The sequence below is a fragment of the Amphibalanus amphitrite genome, unplaced genomic scaffold (genome assembly GCF_019059575.1).
Source record: "Amphibalanus amphitrite isolate SeventyFive unplaced genomic scaffold, NRLGWU_Aamphi_draft 001266F_arrow, whole genome shotgun sequence".
NCBI lineage: Eukaryota > Metazoa > Arthropoda > Thecostraca > Balanomorpha > Balanidae > Amphibalanus > Amphibalanus amphitrite.
The window spans coordinates 57,063-78,218 of NW_024882759.1; the positions used below are offsets into that span (position 1 = coordinate 57,063).

At 53.0% G+C, this 21,156-nt stretch overlaps 1 protein-coding gene across 3 annotated transcripts in view; it reads left to right on the forward strand.

Annotated features, from left to right (window-relative positions):
• Positions 1-1,445: 1,445 nt before the first annotated feature.
• Positions 1,446-21,156, forward strand: part of LOC122371645 (nuclear hormone receptor E75-like) — a 39,757-nt gene continuing 20,046 nt past the window's right edge. Inside the window, exons 1-2 of one of the 3 annotated variants that reach the window (XM_043348091.1) lie at positions 1,446-2,225; positions 20,143-20,231. In XM_043348091.1, the coding sequence (XP_043204026.1) occupies positions 2,060-2,225; positions 20,143-20,231 (255 nt within the window). In that variant the 5' untranslated portion in view covers positions 1,446-2,059. Of the gene's footprint in view, positions 2,226-13,639; positions 13,792-18,351; positions 18,526-20,142; positions 20,232-21,156 lie in introns of those variants that run through there. The other 2 variants (XM_043348094.1, XM_043348092.1) reach the window with 2 other exon arrangements.

Here is a 21,156-nt window from a genome sequence, read left to right on the forward strand (position 1 = left end):
TTGTGACGTCACGGGTCGTCATCCATTCAGATGACTATCCACATGCCATATCGATCATTTACATCATATCCAGGCTCATTTTCGAATCCTAGATTTATTTTTTATAAGCGATTACTCGTAAATTGAAATGATTTGACCTTATTTGACCTCTCTGTGACGTCACAGGTCAAATATCGAGGTCATCGATATCGTGTCTTGTGCATCTTGATGAGCTTTTTCGAATGCTGTTTGATTTTTTTTCCGATCCGGCTATTGTTTCCGGAGATACGACGGGGGTCCTTTGCCACCCCCTCCCCCCCCCCCCCCAACAGGACGAGGAACCTGCCAGACCTCAACGGAACCTGGGTTAATAATTGCATTAAGTTCATACTCTATTTGTTTGCTTTCTAAAAAAAAGTTTGCTCGGTACTAGAAACTCACAAGTCACAATGGAAGTATAAAATCCTTAGCTATGCAGCGGTGTCTTGTGATTTTTTGAAAATAAAACGTTTTTTTTTTATTCACATCGCTGATAAATTTTTCCTTCGGATGAAGCTTCATCCTGATTTAATGAGTGGCCTGGATATTTTTTTTTACATTTCAAGCTTCCTGTCAGAAGTCGGCCTTTGAATTTCATGTAACGTAAGCGTGCCACGGATGACACGAGTCTGAAAGGTCAGCTGCCGTTTCAGTGCCAGGTGGACACCGGCGGGCACCTGCCGTGGCACCGCGTGCCATGACCTCCCCCCTGGCCCGGGGGCGACCCCCGCAGGCACGCCAAGGCCCCCTGGCCCCCGGCCCGGCCCGGCCGGCCCCGGCAGTCGCTGCCAGGACCACCCGGGTCCACCGTATATCAGCGGTGCCGGGGCCAAGGACCCTATCGACCCGGGACGTGACCTCGTGTGCGCCGCCAGCCGACCGGCCGACCGAAGCCGGTCCAGCGGCCATGGGGAGACGGATAAACGCAGAACCCTTGGCGCGGCCGGGGGAGACGAGGGTGGCCTCAGAGGGTGGGCGACTGGCCAACCAACAGCCGGTCCACCCATTGATGGTCCCTCCCTCAGATCGGTCCGGCGCCTGGAATGATTTATTTGTCAAAGGAATCACCCACCTAAAGAAGGGTGTTTTTTTTCTCGTTTTAAGTTATCGGCTAAAAGTTTATCATGGAAATGGAAATTGCTCCACTTCTTTTGGCCGTCCTCCTTCGCCACTGCGCGCTGCGTTCGTTATCTCTTTCACCTCCTTCCCCTCCCCCACCCCACAGCCGGTGTCATGCTCCCCTTCCGCTGCGTTTACCACGCTGCGACGCTCCAGCCCACCCCGCCCCCTCCCGCCCAGCGCGTCTCCAAGACGGGGAAAGCGAAAGCGCGTGGTCGGTCGGCGCGTCGCCGCTCTTCGCTCGGCGCGGCGCGGGTAAAAGTGTGGTTGGTCTCGGGTGCGTGACCTGGCCCGTGGCTCAGTAGGTCACCGGACTGGCGCCGCCGGCTTTCCAGAGCCGGGCGGGGCGGCGACTCGGCGACGGACGGAGGGCCACACCGAACCGGGTGCGCGTCGCTGCCGGGTCTCGGCTCTCCACTGCCTCCGTGGCGAGTGACGGACTGGGCGAACGCTGACTGAGGACTGGAAACAGACGAGGACTGAGGACTAGACAAGGACTGGTGTTGTGAAGGAACAAGAGACAGAAGAACCACAGGACCTGCGCTGTTGCGTGAAGACGGACTGGTGTGTTTACCTGTGTTGTAAGTTGTAACTCAGACGGAACTGGCTGAGGTCAAGTAAGGACGCGACAGTGTTTGGTGCGTTTGTTGACTGTGTGGACTGTTGATACTGCCACTAGTTGAGAGCTTATACTGCGAACTAGTCCAGATTATTTCGATATTCCTGTGTCCGGCTGAGTGCGAAGAGCCAAGTCACCGAGTCAAGCGATCTTCTGCGTCGCTCTACACAAACGTTCTACACAAGTTCTACGTTCTACACAAGACCTGTGAAAAACCATCCGTGTAAATCTTCAGTGCTCCAGCCTGCCCATAGTCGCCGCAACAGCTGCTGCTACGTCTTCATCCACCGCTCCAGCCTCGCGATGACCGTGGTGGAGCTGCTGGTGTCTGGCCCGGCGCCCTGGCTGGACCCCGTGCTGCGTGCGGCGCTGCTCGGTCCGCCGCCGGCCGCTGAGCGCTGTGACCAGGTCACGTCGACAGTGCCCAGCCCTGGGCCGCCGCCGGGAGAGGAGGAGGAGCCGTCGACAGGTCAGTACACGGGGACGGGATGGGACGGCAGGGGTGGGTTTAGGGACACGGTGCTGGATTTAAAGGGAGAGGGAAGTCGTGCATGACTGTTTTCGCTCACCACTGCTTGAGCAGTCACTATGTGGGTCCCGTCGTCGAATGCGTCTACCGTTGTACCCTAGTGTGTGTTATCCTAGCTGTGAGCACACTGAGTGGTTGTTTGACTTCGTACAAATGTTCCCCTTCCGAAATGTCATCTTTGTGTTGTTATTGTGACATAGAGCTGGTGAAGGTTTTCGTACTCACAACAATAGCTCAGTTTATGCTAGTTCACCATTTATAATGATTACATTGCCTCATAATTACCTTTATCAAACACACCGCAAAAAAAGAACAAAAGAAATGGTTGCATAAAACTTTCATAAAGTTAGGATAATATTGAACGATATGTTCGCCATTATCGCATTTAAACAGCCGTGTCAGAGTAAGGGGCTATAACGATTCCAAGTAGTGGCGGATAAACTGCTGCTACCAGGACGACTGACGAGTCTCGGTCACGCCTCCTCGGAGGCCGGCACACCGCAGATAAATGAATGGCTATTGGCTGAACGCCTCCCCGGAAATGCCTTGTTTTCCTGGTGTTCCCTTGAAATGTTTCGACTCCCTCGAGATGAAAGCTGTAACGGTGGATGGAAAACACTAACATCCATGTTCCTTTCGTTTCTCCGTCAAACCGAGTGTATTCATTTCGAAATCATCTATCTGGCTCTCCTCCGGTGGGTTTCTTCGATAGACATCTATTTGTCATCACTATTCTGCGCTGTTCTAGACATTGTGCGTTGAATCGCGATAAACATTTTGCTTGCCGAGCGCCGGGCCTGAATTAACCCTCGCACGACCAGGCCATTTCTCATAACACGAACGACCAGGGGGGGGGGGGTTGTTACGACCCCCCCCCCCTGGCGTTTCGAAACGGAAGGTCGTAGAGCTTAGCGGAAAAAAGCAACGGATTGCTCTCAACGAGATCTCGCGATTGGTGGTATATTTTTTGGTCCTAGGTCAACATTTGACCTACTTTTGACCGGTCAAAGGTCAAATTTTCGGAAAAATAGACTTTTTCAACTTTCGGCGGCGATTGCGGCAAAACGGTGGGAGATATCGACTTGAAACCTTCACTATCGTGTTCCTTGATCAATTCTCTATCGTTTGGTATGTATTTCGTTTCCCTAGCTCTAAAAATGGCGCGTTGGGAGCGCCGGAAGTCGGCAAGGTCACAGACGGCGGCAGAAATTCGAAAAATCAAAATTTAAATTTTTGAAATCTGATTGTATTTTTGGATTTGGGAGGTCCATTTGCTCCCTATAGAAGCTAATATTGCTGCATATTCCCATTGAGGTGACAAGAATTAGCAAAATAGTGGTTCGGGCGCTTTTCAAAAATAGTACCGGACGCTGTTCCTCTTGTGACGTCATAGCTCCGTGACCTGACCTGACCCGGTCAAATTTCTTATACCATATGATAGCCAATACTTGCCCCAACATGCATGGGAAGTTTCATCACGATCCATTAACCGATGTCCGTACCACCGGCAGGAAACCTCAGGCGTTGGCACTCAGTTTGTGAAAATCCGGCCGGAGGCTGTACCTCTTATGACGTCATAACTCCGTGACATGACATGACCCGATCAATTTTTTTTCGGCAAAAGATGCGCAAAGGTTGCCCCAGAGGGTATTGAAAATTTCAGCCCGCTACGACAAGCCGTTTAGCGTGCACTTCGAAAAAACCTCAGGGGGGGGGGGGTTGATACAACACCCCCCCCCCCTAGGCATTCTAGGGTTAACGGGCGGTTGTCTTTCAACTTCGCGAACCTTATTCAAATGAGATGTTTGGTACTTGCGTCATGTTGCTGACTACTACGAACATCTTTTCATGATGCTTCGATGATGGCTGTGATTTATAGGTTAGCCAACTTTATCTGGCAACGTGTGAGCTTTGGTGCTGATACTGAAGTCTTTCGATTCAGTTCATGCGACAGATGAAATGTCACAGTTTTCACCTTTACTTATTTCATGGCGCATCGATAATAAATTGTACCGCTCTGTTTCACCAGGGCTTGTAGAAAATTACTTCTTACTCTCACTGGGATCATCGTCACTCGGTCTCGCGCTCACTGTGCCATCCTCGACAGAGCGCGTTTTGCTCAGCCCCAAACTGTCGACCCAGTTCGAGGCACTCGTCCATGGAGACAGTGGGAGAAAGGGACGACGCGAGTGAAACCTGGCGCGCGCCGCGCCGAGGACCGATCTCCAAATATCCACCGGGGAGCGGGAGACTTTCCCGGCCCGCCGCCCGCCGCCACCAAACTGTATCGCCGCCTTTGTGTCTGCCTGCTCTGTCGGCGCGGCCGATACTATCTGTGTCGCCCCACAAAGTCATTAGAAACTGACCCCTCGCCCGCTATCTGCCGATCTGGCGGCTGAACCCATTTTCGCCGGGCGCCCGCTGTGCCATGTCCGGCGGCGGTCCCCGTTTCGCGGCTCTCAGGCGGCCTACTTGGTCCTCCAGGGCTGGACCGTGGGCACGGATCGGGGCCATTGGGTCTGGTCAGGAGCAGGCGGCGGATATGGGTTAGCCGTGTCACGACGCTCCGTACTGAAACTGGCCGCTCGTGAGCTGACCAGAGGATTATTGGATAATATGTGCAGGTGGAATACCCATGCCGCGACGTGCTGACCAGAGGTGCCAGCTGGTTCATTTAACGTTTGATTTAGTGATAAGTGCGATCATATGTTGATGATGTGTCTCGAAACGGAAGCTCCCCTTAAAATTAAGCAGTACGAACTTGGTACACCCATATCTGATGCAAACCTACCTCAATAGCTGATGACGGATGTCTGAAAACCTACCTCAATAGTCGATATGATCAGTTGTCCTCATTCTCTACGACTTCTGTGAGCAACTGTCCCTGTCCGTTTACTATTGAACATCAATCTGTCTCCTGCCATCAGTCATCATCCTCAGCAGAGCGAAGCGTGCGTGCGTACAACTCGTCCTACTCACTATGTAGTGTAGTGTGTATTTAGTCCTCCCTCCCTCCCTTCTCCCTCTCCTCCCAAGATGACGTACAGCTGGCTCGGCGCACGCGCCATGCTCCCATCAATCACTGCTCCTCCCGCCTCTCCTCCCCTCCCCAACCCACCGGTCGTACGCCACGGCTAATTAAATGGCCCACCGGCCGTCGGTTTTCCATTTCATTCTCCGCCCCCCCCCCCCCGCCCCGCCCGCGGGCCTACCTCGCGCCGCCCCGGCCTGCTTACTGAAGGTAACGCCTAGCGGGACAACGAACTAGCCTCTGCGCGGGCGCTCTGACCTACTTCCCGTCTCGGAGACCTTCCTCCACAAGGCCGTCGCCGTCGGTTCGCGCGCCGACGGTCGGCCGCCTGTTTGTGAAAGGCCGCCACTATGACGTCATAGTGCAACGACCGCTAGCCTCTGCGCGGGTGTCTGACCCAGTTGGCGGCCAGGGTCGATCTCTCGGCGACGGTGATGGCGACTCGACATGGTCGCAGACTGACGACTTTGGCCACCGTCGGCTGGCGAGAGGCGCGCGCCGCGCCCCCGCCCCCGCCCCCCGCCCCCGCCATGGCCAGGTGTCCTGGTCCGCTCGGTCCGCTCGTCGCGCGCGCGCTCTCTCCCGCCACGCGGCAGACGCGCGCCGGCGCGATATGGGACGACAGCGCGCCCGGGCCGGCCGGCTGGGCTGGGAGGTTATGAAATTGGCACATGAGGCTGATTTATGTCATCATTTTGCAATGGTGGTGTGATTGTTCATGCAATGGAACTCAACTTTCTACTAGCAATGCTGATTGCTCAGTACTCAGCGTGTTTATCTCGGCGGTATAGAGGGCATAAGGCGCTTTGAAAAGCGAATATTTGGCTGAACGTTTTTCGTGTTGGAACCAAGCTCCTGAATTTTATCTGCAGATTTTGTCATTCAAAATATGTTATCTTGTAAAAGTAATGGAATGATTGAGCGAAAATGACAATGGGGAGGAAAGTGCACACCTATCATGAAAATCATGATTCATGCTGTTTGGTTAACGCAAATTTGATCATTAACCAGTACTGAGTCCCATTTATTGACGGGGCTGTTGTGCCCAGCCCGCGGGGGCTCGCAGAACGCCGCCGACTCAGAGCTGCTGACCCCGTTCTCCTCAGCCTGTCCTCGGACGGTACCGGCCCCGTCCCAGTTACAGCGTGTGTACTTACCGTGGCTGGGAGCCGAACGGATCGGCAGCTGAGGGGTTCGCTCCTGACCTGAGCTGCTGAAGTTTCAGTGCGAGGTTTCTCGGCTATTCTCTGTCTCGATTCAAGTTTGCAACGCTAACCGATTGAGAAGACAACTATGCAGTACGAGAAATGAGAAGTCAGATGTTTTCAAAAAAAAAAATCAATGACTTTGTCCTAATGTTTATTATGGCTCTTTTTGTTTCTTGTGTTCCACTTAAACTACGAAATATTCAGATTAGCACTCGACTTCGGTGTTGCGAAATGTTTCCGGTGTTCTTGTCTGGGCATTGTATTCATGTATGTAGTTCGTCATGTCTCACAAGTTTTTTGTTTGCCTGTTTCAAAAGACAATTTTATGTATCAAACCGTCTTGGACCATGCCTTCTATAAATAACACAATTTATGTGACTTTGTCATACGTATTTTTGTCAAAAATAAGTCCTTTTTTTTTCTTATGCTGACAAAAGCATTGTGCAACTCTACAATGTGGGCTATATCTATTTTAAATAATATCCTCTCCTTCCACGTACGTACTCCAACCATAAAAAGTGAAAGCCTCATGCCGCTGCCAGCCAGGCCTCTCCGCCGCGCACTGGAGGGTATACTGCACCGCACGACACGGCGGCGCGGCGGCACAGCCTATCTCCCCAGGCAGCCGCCGTCCCACGGGAAGCCGCAGCGTAAAACTACGGGCCCGGTGGGCGGTGCCCCGACACTTCGAGTACGGAGCCTGTTCTGTTCGCTCTGGGTCATGCACTTTCACCACTGGAGCGGTGTATGGAATAACGAGAGCATTGCCCCTCATGTGAGGCGAAAGTCATGCACAACTGGCGCTTTAGTTGCAAGCGTCACGCTCCTTATGTCGCATGAGATGTGCGTCTTGGTTGCGCTAAATGTGGCGCAGTAGGTACGCCGATCCCAATGACCCAGTCGACAGATGACGCACGAGCTCAGCTTACAATAAGAGGAAATCAGGAACTAACTGGTGGCCAGTTTCATCATCGGGTTCAATAAACTGTGATTCATTACCCATTTGCCGAAACCAAGGAGGAAAATGCTAATAATAATGCGTGGTTCACACCGGATCCGTAATGACGCCGTAACCGTTACGGACGTAATGAGCTAGATATTTCTCAAGATTCCTCAAGCATTGTGACTTTTGTAGACGAAGTTGAAATGTGGCAACCAGCCGCCGTAAACTGGCAGCGTCCGCCGTACTCGTTACGGAACGTAACAGAAGTTGGGAAAATTGAACTTTTCGGCCCAACCGGCCGCCGTAATGACTTTTGTCGATATGTATCTCCAAAACGGTTTGACTGTTTGATGAGCGGTCTTCTTTGGAGAGGAGCTGCATCCTTTCTACCCTGAACTGCGCTATTGATAACACTCATGAGTGCCTGTTACAGCACGTGCCACGTGCGACGAGAGAGGTTCCAAAAGAGCTCGTCATACCATAACTCGGGAACGGCTGAATCGATACGGTTCAATATTTGTTTGTTGTTTTGGCTGGGTGCGCACTACACATCCCGTGACCTTAGAACGATTTCGAATTGCCTCAGCGCGTGCGCACGTGCGCACCCCTTTTTCACATCTCGGGATTGGCTGTGCCAATCGCGCCCATATTTGGTATGCTGAATGGCATCATGTTTATATGCAAATTGCACAGGTTGGCAAAAGCATTGAGCTGCACGTGCGCACGTGCGTGCCCCTTTTTCATATCTGGGGATCGGCTGGGCCGATCGCGCTCATATTTGGTATGCTGAATGACGCCATGTACATATGAGGATTGAACAGGTCTTTAAAGGCATTGGTCTGCACGTGCGCACGTGCGTACCCCTTTTTGGCATCTTGGGATCGGCTGGGCCGATAGCGCTCATATTAAGTATGCTGAATGACACCAAGTTTATATTCAGATTGCACAGGTCAGCAAAAGCATTGATCTGCACGTGCGCACGTGCGCACCCCTTTTTCATATATGGAAATCGGCTGGGCCGAAAGTACTTATATCAAGCATGCTGAATGATACCATGCTTATATGTAGAATTCACAAGTCGGCAGCGGTGTAACTTTCTATATGTATGGGGGTGCAGGTGCACCCCCATCCCCTGAAAGTGCACCCCCATTACGTCAAAGTGCACCCCCATAGGCTAAGCGGCGTACCACACGCCGCCCGACACCGATAAGCTCTTGAGCAGATGGCGAGGGTGATTTCCCGGCTACATTCCGTCTCGTGACCGGCGTCGTGATGCTTGCGGGCTTGGGAAGCGTCCAGTCGTATCGTCCCCCAAAAATGGGTGAAAGGGGCACCCCGGCAAAAGCGGGACTTTCTCAGCAAAAGTGGAGCGCCCGAGGCAGAAGTAGGGCACCTCCAACGTAGGTTGGGATCAGTCAAGCATAAGACTGGCGCCCCAGCGGAGGAGAGGCGCCCCCAGTAGGAATGAGGCACCTCAAGCATAGATTCGCCCAGTAGAAGAGCTTCCTCAGTAGAACACGGGCGACTCCAGCAGAAAGGGGCGCCTCACCAGAAGAGGGGTGCCCTAGCAGAAGAAGGACACCCTAGCAGAAAGGGGGCGCCCCACCAGAAGAGGGATGCTTCCAGAAGAAGAGAGGCACTCCAATATAAATGGGGCACCTCAAGCAAAAGTTGGGCTCGTCCAGCAGTAGTGGGGCGCCCCCAGAAGAAGAGGAGCGCTCCCAGCAGAAAGGGGCGCCACACCAGAAAGGGGCGCCCTACCGGGAGAGGGATGCCTAAAAAAGAGAGGCGCCCTTATACAAAAGGGGCACCTGGAGCAAAAGTTGGGCTCGTCGAGCAGCAGTGGGGCCGGGGGCGCCCCCAGCAGAGGTGGTGAGACGCCTTTAGCAAAAATAGGGCATACCCGGCAAGGGAAATGTCAGACTCCAGCAGAAAGTGAAACCCCAGCAGAGGAGGAGCGCCAATCAGAAGTAAGTCTCGCCGAGCAGAATGAGGGGTGGCCTCAGCAGGAGAGAGGGAGAGGCGACCCCAGCAGTAGAAGGGCGCCCAATGAAAAAGGTGATTCCAGCAAAAGTGGGTCTCGCCAGTCGACGAGCATAAAAAGGGCACCCCAATTCTATAAGAGGTTGGAATAAAAAAGTAAAATGCCATTCGTTATAAATTCAATTGATTGATTGATATTCGTGCAAACGAATTCAATTTTATTTCATAATACCCAACTTTGTACCATTGGACTCATCTGCATGATGACACTAAAATTTCGTGTCAGCGTAGGTACTAGACGGACCCGGTCTCTGCGCGTGGACGGAGCGCTGCTCCCGAGAGGAGGTAAGGGGGTCGCTCCCAGCTCCACAACAGTGTTGAAAACCGAGTGTAAAATTCAGCTAACACCAGCCAAGACATGGATTAAATCAAAGTTATGATACGTTCGAGCCTGGAGTCAAAGTCCTGAAAATGTTGGTGACTCTCACTCCGACTCTGGTTGGGACTCGCGACTCCAACCGATTTTGACTTTACAGCCATTCATGAAAACTACCCCCATTTTTTTGCCGACCCGAAAATCTCATCGGATCTGCATTGATCTCAGGGGGAGCCCGGTCGGGGGTGGGGGGGGGGCAAGCTGCCCCGCTTGTCCCCCCGTGGCGACGCTAATGTATAATGTATGCACCATCTATGCACCTTGGAAGCGCCCCTATCCTCATTGAAGGTCGCCCCCATCACCAAGTGCACCCCCATCTCAAAAGCAAAAGTTACACCCCTGCAAGTCGGCAAAGGTATTGATCGGCACGTGCGCACGTGCGCACCCCTTTTTCATACCTCGGGATCGGCTGGGCCGATAGCGCTCATATTTGGTATGCTGAATGACACCACGCATATAAAGCATGCAGATTGCAGATTGCAAAGGTCAGCGAGAGTATTGGTCGGCACATGCGCACGTGCCCACCCCTTCTCACATGTTGCGAATTGCGATTGATTGGGCTGGTCTGGGTAGCGGGTAGCGGTCTGCTCGTGTGGAAGTGCGGACCTTTCTGCTTAAAAAATCGTATCAACTCGCCGACTGATTTTTAGGCATTATTTCATGTAGGTATGCCTTCAGTATGTCACAACCTACTTGGTATCTCTGGAGTGTCGTACATAAACTTCATGCTCCGTAATTACATTTCACTCGTTTATTTAAATATAACATTTCCTTCGTAGGCCTAATCATGTAGGTATGTTAAAGGTCAAGTTTAAAGTCCACAAAATATATTCCAATACATAGATTCTCGTCCCGAAAGAGATATTGCACAAGTCTTTTATGCAGTTCTGAGTCAACTTCGCTGCCCATATTGCCCCTGCTAGACTTGACGCTTGGACTGACACCGCATGGACTCTTCGCAAGCCAATTGAGCAAACTGTACGATGCGTCGTTGATCTTCCCCATGGATAGCAGCGATTCACGAGTGTAGAAAATGAACTTCAGCGTTGACCAGCATAGGCATGTTTTCTTGTTTATGCCAAAAAAGGATAAAAAATTCTTTGCCATAGTGTCATGCCTACAGTTCTAGTTAATTAACAATGCTACGCCTCCATACAATTATAAACCACTATGCAAAAGTGATATGAACAAATTTAAAAAGAAGAGAGCAAAACCAATTAAAATTATGATGCACCGATATTAAGAAACAACTCTTGGCTTTAGCCCATTTTTCGATTGTTTATAAGCAAAATAGTTTTGGCGCACTTGATTCGAAGGGCGGCGCTCAACGATGGCAATTCCCGGTGCACACCGAATCCGTAATCAATACGGCGTTACGTCGTCAAAAAATCGAACTACGCATGCGCGTTACATTGTGCCCTCCACTTTCAAGATATTATTTAATCGCCGACGTATTCATTACGGCACGTAACGGTCATTACGGATCCGGTGTGAACCACGCATAAGTCACAATGAGATTCCAAGTGCAACGACCTCATTACTGTTTTCCTTCCTGCGGAAAATTGCCTCTGATTTAATTTCTTTTCATTTGCGTGATTGACGCGTCGGCCTACTTAGCAATCTGATTTATTGCATCCAGATACCATATGGTTGGTCGGTATATTTGTGTTGATCGCGTTCTTTCAGCTGCTTGTGTTTTTATTCACCTTTTCAGCCTGTCAGCTGACATCAAGTCGGCCTGATCGTTGTGGACTTGTCCCAAATACGTCACGCACAAAAACCGCTGGGGCCGTGCAGTTGCGTTTCTGCGCCGTTTTTTACTGCTGCGGGGCCACACCGGAGCGCCGGCCGAGATCTCCTCTGGAGGCTGGGTCGTTGAACCCTTCAAAGAAGCGACTCAGACGGCGACACGCGCGCAAAAAACGGTCGTCGGCAAAAACAACAAAGCAGCGCCGACCGGCGGCACGCTATCGGCGTGCACGGTGACGGTTTTTGGCCGGTGTCACCGCGCACCGGGTGCCGCTGTTATCTCAGGGGAATGTCAGGTGGTCAGACCAGGTGAAGCTGTGATTGGCACGGCCCAGCTCCCTATACTATACAGTACACTACAGAGCTCCTAAATTCAAATATCTATAACCTTTCGATGTGTGGTGTTTGTAAGTTTGGGAAAAGATGATGCTTTTCGAGTCTGATTTGGATAGGAATTCCAATGGTCTCGATAAACCCCAGTAACATACCTATGTAGATATTCGGGCAGTTGCCAGAACAGGCAATATGTTCCTCTTGTCAAATGTGCTAGCATCATTGGGTCCATTGGACTTGTTTGTACAATGCACAAGCAATGTACAGCTTGTCTGCTTGTTGTTTACGTATTGGAGCTCACTGGTCGTTGCCAAGTAAGCATTTTCTGTAGAGCTTTGTATGTTTGCACAGTTCAGTGGTGTCAAGAAGAAATGCTACGTTGAACGTAAAAGATGATTGGTTTTCGTTTTTTTCGTCGATTATGAAGTCTCACTTTTCAGAAATCCGCCAATATCGTCTTATATCCTTAGTAGATGTGGATTCAAAATCAAGATGAAGTGATGGGATCTGCCTGACTGGTTACGGAAGAGTCAGTGCTGGGGAGGATTAAATCCAAAACGGCATAGAAGCTCTAACTACAGCTATTGGCGAGTACCTACCTACCATTTAAACACCCAAACTTTGAGCATTGCTTTGTGCAATTGTATAAAGGCCACTGTATATCGTTACTATACCGACCTTTGTATAAAGATCAGAGATCTATGCATGATGCGATTATTGACATAGATGAATCAACCAGCTCCTATTCCGAATGGGATCCAGGGTTATAATGATCGTTAGCTCGCAAAATTCTCTCCACTTATCCGTTATCGTCATGGGTGGAACTTTTCCAGGGAAGTTGGTGGCAGTAGCGGCGGAACACCTTCAGGCTTCAATTAAAGGGGGGCACTGCCGACTTTTGGTCCAATTCTCTCCATGCAACGCCCATGGGGCTTATGTTAAAATGCCAAAATCAAAGGGGGGCGCGGTGCCCCGGTGCCCTCCCCGTTCCGCCGCCTATGGTCGGTGGGACAAAAAGTCGTCAAACCCACAACGTCCGATTATGAAGTTGAATAAAATGCCACACTGAATCAATTCCTATCATTACAGATATAATATTTTGCATTAAACAGACATTCCAAAGCTCTTCAATGCGAAAAAGATTAATTTGCAAAGTAGCAAAGTCTTAGAAATCAGCTAAAGCTGGTGGGGAAAAAACTTATTTTGGTGGGGCAAAATACCAAGTTGGTAGGGCAGCCGCCCCACCAACTGTATAGGAAGCTCCGCCCCTGCTTATCGTCATTCCTTGCTTACGAGCTTCTTTGGAGCAAGTCTTTGGAATACGTTCATTATTGATCGGCACTATCCTTTTATTTTTGTTTACCCATTTCTGCCGATAGAAATCTGCACATTTCTTACTCCCTGTTGTTCCTCCGCTCGTGTGTGAACCTTCCCGGATGTTTGGTGCCGTCTGAAGAGGTAGTTCAATACTGCTTGCGATAGCGCCTTTTTTTGTCGATACGGCAGCCACCCGGACCGACGTCACTCCTTCATTGATCGCCCGCGGAGGTCGTTGACCCCTCCACTGCCCGGGGCGCTGTGACCACCGGCGGGGGGTGGGGGGACCGCGGGGGGCCGGGACGGGGGCGGGGCGACGGGCTGTGTGAGTGGCGGCGGCGGCGGGCGGCGGGGGCAGTCTGCTGCGCCCAGCCGCCGCGCAAGTCACGGCTGCGCTCCACTGTGATACCGCTCTAGTCGAGCCGGGCGAGAGCACCGCGTCGCAGCCATGCTGCTGGACCTGGCCAAACACGACCTGACTGCCGCCAGCCCCGAGCTGGCTACAGGTATGTCCTGGGGACAGGTGAAATCGGACTCGCACCCGCCCGGCTCGGCGCTGTCGCGCGCGGCACCGGCCGAACCCATTTCGCCGTCCGGGGACCGCTTTCTAAGTGCCAGATTTCGGGAACGGGGTCGATCTCTTCTCCCCTTGAGACGTGGCCCTCATGGACAGCTGGCAAACAGAAAGCGGTCGCAGGAGAGGGCTTGGGCTCCTCAATAACCGGTGCTATCATCGAAGAGTTGTTTAGGATATGTTATCCTGTGCTGTGTCGTGTGGAGTCTGCTCATGGTGTTTTCATTTCTTGTTCATTTGGGCCTTTTTATCCATGACATCTCTGTGGAAAATGTTTTACGTTCGGCTTGTGATCTAATCGTATTTTCCATCCCCAGCAAAAATTTTTAGCTATTTATATTATTGCGTTAGACGTATCGACCAGATTGGTTTGGACGGCTCTGTCTTTCGCTAGTTGCACCCCTAACAGGCTCTGCTGCTGAGCCATTCAGAGCTCATGGCTCCTGAAGCTTCCAGCTGATCGGTCGCCGTCTTACGGGGACTTTCTCCAGCGGTCAGTGGCCTTTCCCTTTCGTTTGCTGCCACTGGCGTCAGGCCGAGGTGGTTTCCCTGGCCGCTGGCTCCGGGCCGCTGAACCCAGTTTCACTTTTCACCACGGCGCCTCGTAGCCTCGTAGGTGGTGGCTCGTGTGGGGAGAGTGCCGCTCCTGAGTGACGAGAGCCACTTTTACCGCAGCGTAAGAGCCCAAGGCCGTGGCACCGGTGTCTTGGCTGTCGGGTCGGCCATGGGCCGCTCACCGGGTCAAGCCGACGGGGGAGGGCTTCAGGGACCGATCATTGGCGGGTTACCGGGTCAACAAATTGTGTTAGGGGTTTCAGGGACTGGACCGTTTTTCATGGACCGTTCACCGAGTCAAACATACGGGCGGTGAGGGTTTAGGGGCGAGGGGCCGTTCCTCGGCTCAAAGCGACTGATCGTGAGGACCTACTACCTAGGCACCGACCATAGGTCGTTTGCCAGGTCATACCGACTGGGGAGTTTCAAGAACTGGCCTGGCTGTCCCTGTTGTGGGATAGAGTGCTGATATGATGCGTAGAGTCGATGACCAATGTAGAATTTGTTTTCGAGGAGCCATCTCCGTTCCGGCACGTCGGGCATTTAAACGAGCCTTTGCAGATAGCGCCTCCCGCACCTCCATCCACCATCCCACATGCCACCTGTCTCGGCATTCGTCATGACAGATTCCTCGCCGCATAGCTGTCATTCTGTCACCCCTGGCGCCGTCCCCCCGTCCTCCCACCGCCCGCGCCTGAATCCGCCTCTGCGCCCGGCCTAGTTTTCATGGTCAGGTGAATGAACTCTGTAGTTCGGACGGCGGCCGGCAGGCGGCGCGCAGGTCTGCCCCGCTGGCTGACGTCAGTGCCTTGAGTGGGTCGTCGGGAGCGCCCCCTCTCTGCCCCGCCCCCTGTCGGAGCTGCGCTCTGGCGTGCTGGCGGGTCGTGGCCCCAACAGGACGATGTCTGATAGGGCGGAACGTGGCGCAGCGGTTTCTCTACAGCCTGGCGCAGATTTGAAAGCGAGCGCTCCGCTTGCGAAATGGGTTCATGGACTTATTAATGGGCCGGTTAGTCTACTTAGCGTACGTGCTCTGTGCCCGGTGGGCCAGTGTGAAAGTCACCGGTGCCTAGAGAAAGCGGACCATGCTATTTAGGCACGAGGCTGTCTTCGATGTCATACATCTTGGTGCCATCGACGAGGGATTTCGGCATTTAGTGAAAGGCTCAGGTCCCACTTTTGCTTTTCGAAAGCTCAGAAGTCACCTGATTGGTTGGGTTATGGGCGATATCTGTCACTTGCTCACTCTAGTTGGCAGTTCTCATTTAAATGGCATATGAAATTTCACAGGGTATTGCAAGTCTATTGTTGTTACGCCATGGATCAGTACCTAACTGATATGTTGCCTTAAGTTGGGAATTGATTGATCATTTGCACCACTGGACCCTTAGATCGACCGGGTCACTCCAGTCACTGACCCTGTGGGCCACCCAACCCCCTAGGTCTCTGACCCAATCTGACCCAAATGCCCCTGCCCAGAACCAGACCAGACCAGATCGGACCAGTCAGTCTGCGACATAGGCCGCGCGTGCGTCCATGTAAAAGTGAAAGTGTTTGTGGCGCTGCGCGACCTCTGAGGCCGTTCGCCGGCCGTTGAACCGTTGGCCGACCCATCGGTGACCTCAATAGCTGCCTCATGCCTGACATGACGCCGCCGGGGGGGGGGGGGGCTCTGGACAGCTTCATGCGGTTACGAAGTCGCTCGCCTCGCCGCACTGCATGACCTGTCATGAGTGAAGAGCAGCAGGTTTTGGAGCGGGCTGAGGCAATGATCGCTGCATTGCATGGGCGGTTTATCCAGCCATGAAGTTTCACTTACACTCTGAGGCCCTATTATGGTGACAGAACAAGTGAAATCATTTGATTTGTAGACAAGATGAATAACTTGTTTTCCCATTGTAAGCCGCGTGATTGGACCATCGACGCTTGCTGCATTGTTTTCAATTCAAAATCCAAGCGGACTCCGCGTAGGTATTATTTTTCTAGTGCAAGATTGTCGTTACTATTGCATCTTACTGATGCGTCTGTGGGAGCTCGGCTGGTACGGTTCCGTTCGTCTGCCACTCACTGTCCGTCCTATTTGCCAATCTCCCGTCGTAATCTGCCATCTGGTGGCAGTCTCGTAAACCTTTGCTCGGCTGCCCAGTCGTAAACAACAGTTGCGAAAACTGCCGATAGGTGGCGGGCAGGTTCAGGCAGGCTCCGGCCGACATTTCGCGTGGGTTGGCAGCCTGATGTATTTCACCAGCGGAAAGCTACCAGCCACTGTTGGTGGTTCGACGAACTGGAGGCTCGAGCAGGATGAAAGGTTGAGTTTTCAGTATCGTGCGCGCTCCATCCCGCTGGGGTAATGGATCAATGAAGGACCTGTGAGCCAATTGGTGGTCGCGGCTGAGTGCATTACTGATAGTTCATTTTATGGTAATGGGTACGTCCTCGTTTCATACGCAAACAATGATTGATGAATTGGTTGATTCTTTTCGTTTGTTGATCAGAACAACAGGACGAATGGCGGCCTGTTATTGATACCTGATACCGGCTCGGGCACAAAGACCTGGATTTCTGGCGCACAGGCAGCGTACCGAGGCAGAATTACTTTGTACCGAGGGAGCTCGTGCACCATGTGGACCCATTAAACCTCCGTGTATATATTATCTGTCACTGACCCCTCGGGTGCAGCAGCGTTCTCAAGACGCTCCGTGCTGCCGCGCTGCTGTTCGCTCAATTAGCCTGTCGCTGCCCATCGGGCTCCGTGGCACGGACGTCCCCGCCGCCTTCACGGCTCACTGACCAGACGTCGGCGCCGCGCGTACCTCAGAGCCACCTGGCGGGTATTTTGGGCAGCGGTCGACGGCCGGTCGCCGGCGTATACGCATGCGCCGAACGCGGTGAGCCCAGCTGCACGAGGAAGCGCCGCGACCGGTTGTTCAACTTTTGGTTTCTACCGCTCTTGGAGTGCCCTTCACGCGTTGCGCTGCGGCGCCGGCCGGTGGCGCCTAACGGTGCCCGGTCATGACCACAGCGCGTGCACGAGCGCCGCTTCTCACGGCGAGCTGCGACCGAGCCCAATCTGGACTGAACTGGAGGCGGGCGGCGCGCGCGCGTCGGCGCTTCCTTCCGGGAGGGATAACCTCAGCGGCGCGGCGGACGTCGCGGCACCCGGCCGGGCGGGGTAACTTTCGGCGGAGCCTTGACACTCGCGGTGGCACTGGTGGCGGTGAAATGGAGCTCTGATAGATGAAAGGAGTCATTTCGAGCTACTGCACTGCTGAAGTTAGATATTCCAGAGGTGGGTGTGAGCGCACGTTATGTAACAAATCCCCGAAGTCAGTTATGATAGCGGTCCAGTGGGTTATACAGGATAATACGAGCTCACTGCAGCCGAGAGAGCCTGTGGCACGCTGCGCTGCACATTCGCTCAGCACTCAGCAAGCCATAAAGCTGGAAGTTGCCGCACCCAAACATAACAGTTATCCCCAGAGCGTGATCGAAGAGGTATTCATAGTCGCCATACATTGTTGGTGATTGGGTCTGTGAACAACTTAATCTTAAAACCCTCGGAAGAGTCCAATGGCTCTGTCCAATGTCTCCCATCCCCGTCCCTCCACAATGCGCCGTCCCTTCATTTAAATGCCCGCGTCCTTGAGTCTCTCGGGCGGGCGGCGAGGACACTGTCCTCTGCGGACCTGCCCTCCCTCTCCGCCCCCGGCGGCCGTCCCGTCCGTACACCTGTACGACGGACGCCTCCCCCGCCGTCGGGCGACCGCCCCGCACCGTCTGTCCGCCACAAGATCAAGGTCCCAGGTTCAACGGACCCGCCGAGCGGCCAATGAGAGCGGCTGTCCGGCTGGCTCCCTCGCTCGCGCGGCGCGGTTCCCGTCTGCCGGTCGCTGCACCCCGCCCGCCGACCGCCGTCCGGCGCCGAGCCGAGCTCTGCCCGGCAGTCCGGCCGCGCCCGTCGCGACACGCGCCGCTTTCGGCGGATATCGCGCGTCGGCCGGTGTGCTGTGTGCGTGTGTGAGAGTGCGTGAGCCGAGGGGAGCCGCCATGGAGGGCGCCAGTGTGAGCAGCAGCTCTACCGAAGACCCGTTCGTGGCACCGTTGCCGCTCGGTAGGTCCTGCCGACGACTGCAGCGCGTGGAGTTACTGGAATTGTGGAGCGGACCTTGAAATGCTGCGGCTGATCGGTTATTTTTTTAGTTAATCTCTTCATTTCGACTTTCGTTGTGGTTTACAAAATGGCAAGGATGTCTGGAAATCTTTTACGGCTTGAAGTTAACTGTTAAACATTTAAAAGGCTCCGCCGGGGTTTAAATGGACAAATCCTTCGGTCTTGGCGAAGCATTATTACACCAGCTACATTACATCAGGCAAACATTGAGCGGATTAGCCGGCGTATCATCCCTGCTGTTGACCACTCTCCCCTGTCCGCCCGCCCCCTGGCCCTGTCCGCGCTCCCCGTAGTACACCCGCAGTCCGCCGCCCGGCCGCTGAGGGCACCGCCCGGTCCCGTCTCCAGATGAATCCAGTTACGTCATCTGGGCTCTTCCGGGCCGCCTTGCGCCACTCCGCCCCATGTCGACATCTTCGTGTATCTTGTCCGTCTAGCCAGCGCCGCCCGCGCCCCCGCCCCGCCCGGGCGGCGAGTCTCGTGCTCTCCGCACCGGCCGGCGGCCCGTCGCGTGGCTCGGAAAAACACATGGAGCAGACGAAGCGCGAGGTTAGCGACCCGGCACTGCGGAAATAGTCTGCGCCAGCTGTCAGTGGTCGGTCTGAACTGGACGGCCGTCGGCCGGTCTGACAGGACTGTCAGCTGACAGCTGTCATCAGCGCGGCGGGAGACACGGTGATAAGCTGCTGAATGATGGATTAGTACCTATACACTTTTCAAAAGTGATTGATATGAGCAAGAAATGAAGTAGCATTGTTTATCAGCAATCGATGTCAGCGAGCGATTCAGTCATAATATGAAGTCCCTGCAATGGCCTGTCATATTATACAAAAGCACGGACAGTTTTGTCATATTTTCGAAGCATGTTACTAGCATTTAACCTTACCACAAGACCATTGCATCTCAGCTGACCAATAGTCACCACCACATCAAAATAATCGAATCACGTCACTCCTATCCTCTGTAGTGTCGTTCTATGGCCGGGTAATCCACTCCAGCCGAGCAGTACAGCTGTAATCCGTGTAAAAACAACCGGCGTAGCACAGTAGTGGCCGCCGGGACCGGTCTGAGTATTTGTCGTCCAACGCCGGGAGTCCTTTCGCTGACGCTCAGCTGAGGGCCGGACCAGTGTACGTATATTCATGAGGTCTGGCCTGACTCAGTCGAGCTGGTGTGACGTCAATGATAATTCCAGCGGGGCCCCAATATGAGAGACCAATATTCCTAAGTGAATGGCCACTCCTTTCAATCTGAGACATACGGCCTGTGCTGTGCTTTGTCCGTGAATGTGAACCTCCTCATGTTGTGATTTGTGATTTGAAATAGCGTCTTTCTACGTGTGCTGCCGTTCTGCTATCAGTCAGCTGTTACTGAATTCGACGTAACCGTGAAACCGTTGTTCTTGAGTCACGATTAGTGACTGATCGTGTCGGAACCAGAACTGTTTGTGTTCATAGTCATACCGCGTATCTCGCACACACGCGGTAGCTTCCACAACAGTAGCGTCACGGCTCCTGTGACACGAACTAACCGTAATCGTGTCCCGATGTGTTTCAGATTTTGACGGCACGGCCGTACTGTGCCAGGTGTGCGGGGACAAGGCGTCCGGATTCCACTATGGAGTCCACTCGTGCGAAGGATGCAAGGTGAGCGAGACAAAAGACATCGTGGAAGCGTGGGGACTCAGCATGCCTTTGTGTGAACTGAGACCGAGAGGCACATGTGAAAGAGTGAAACCGCTTTCGAGTTAGTAAGACGAAACAGTTGCTAGCAGTAATCTCTGTTCAGTATTGTTCTGACAAATCTCTCAAATCTCATTCCTCATCGCTGCGAGGCCGTAACAACTCTTGGCCATAACGCACAAATCTTCTCATCGGTCTTTGGCACACTTTATTTTGCCACATCAACCACAAACAACCATCCAGCCACGAGACCAAGGCAAGTAATGACAAAATCATATGAATCAACGTTGAAACACGAAGTAATGCATATATGACGCGGCTGCGTCAAACAAAGTGAAAATTCGGCAAAGTTCCCGGATGTTGGACTAAACCGCTGCATCTGCTAAACAGCTGCAAATTCTAGAGGAGATACAGTGGCACTAATTTAAATCCTCAACATCCTCCCCACCTTTGAACGTAGACATACTTCAAACACAACTCAATCACAGGTTAGCAATTAACACACATGTTCTTCTGCAACGGCGGTTACCTTAACCTAGAGAGGCAGTGAGGTGAGTAGAGCTAACACTGCACAGACCGTAGGTACTTAAACACTAGAAGGGTCGGGTCCCAGCTCCAGGTCGTGGAGACGCTGGATCGCACGAGTCCGGAGGCCCCTGCTGGTGCGGATCTCTGCCGATCTGACCGACCCGTCTCGACCTGGATACAACTTGGTGACAACACCAGTCACCCACTTCATTCTCGGGGTGTTGTCCTCACGCACGAGAACCACAGAACCGATCTGGAGCCTGCCGCGCGGGGAGAACTTCCTCACCGACGGCGGAAGGCTCCGAAGATACTCAGTTGTCCAAACGGACCAGAAACGGTTCATCCGTCTCTCACACAGCCT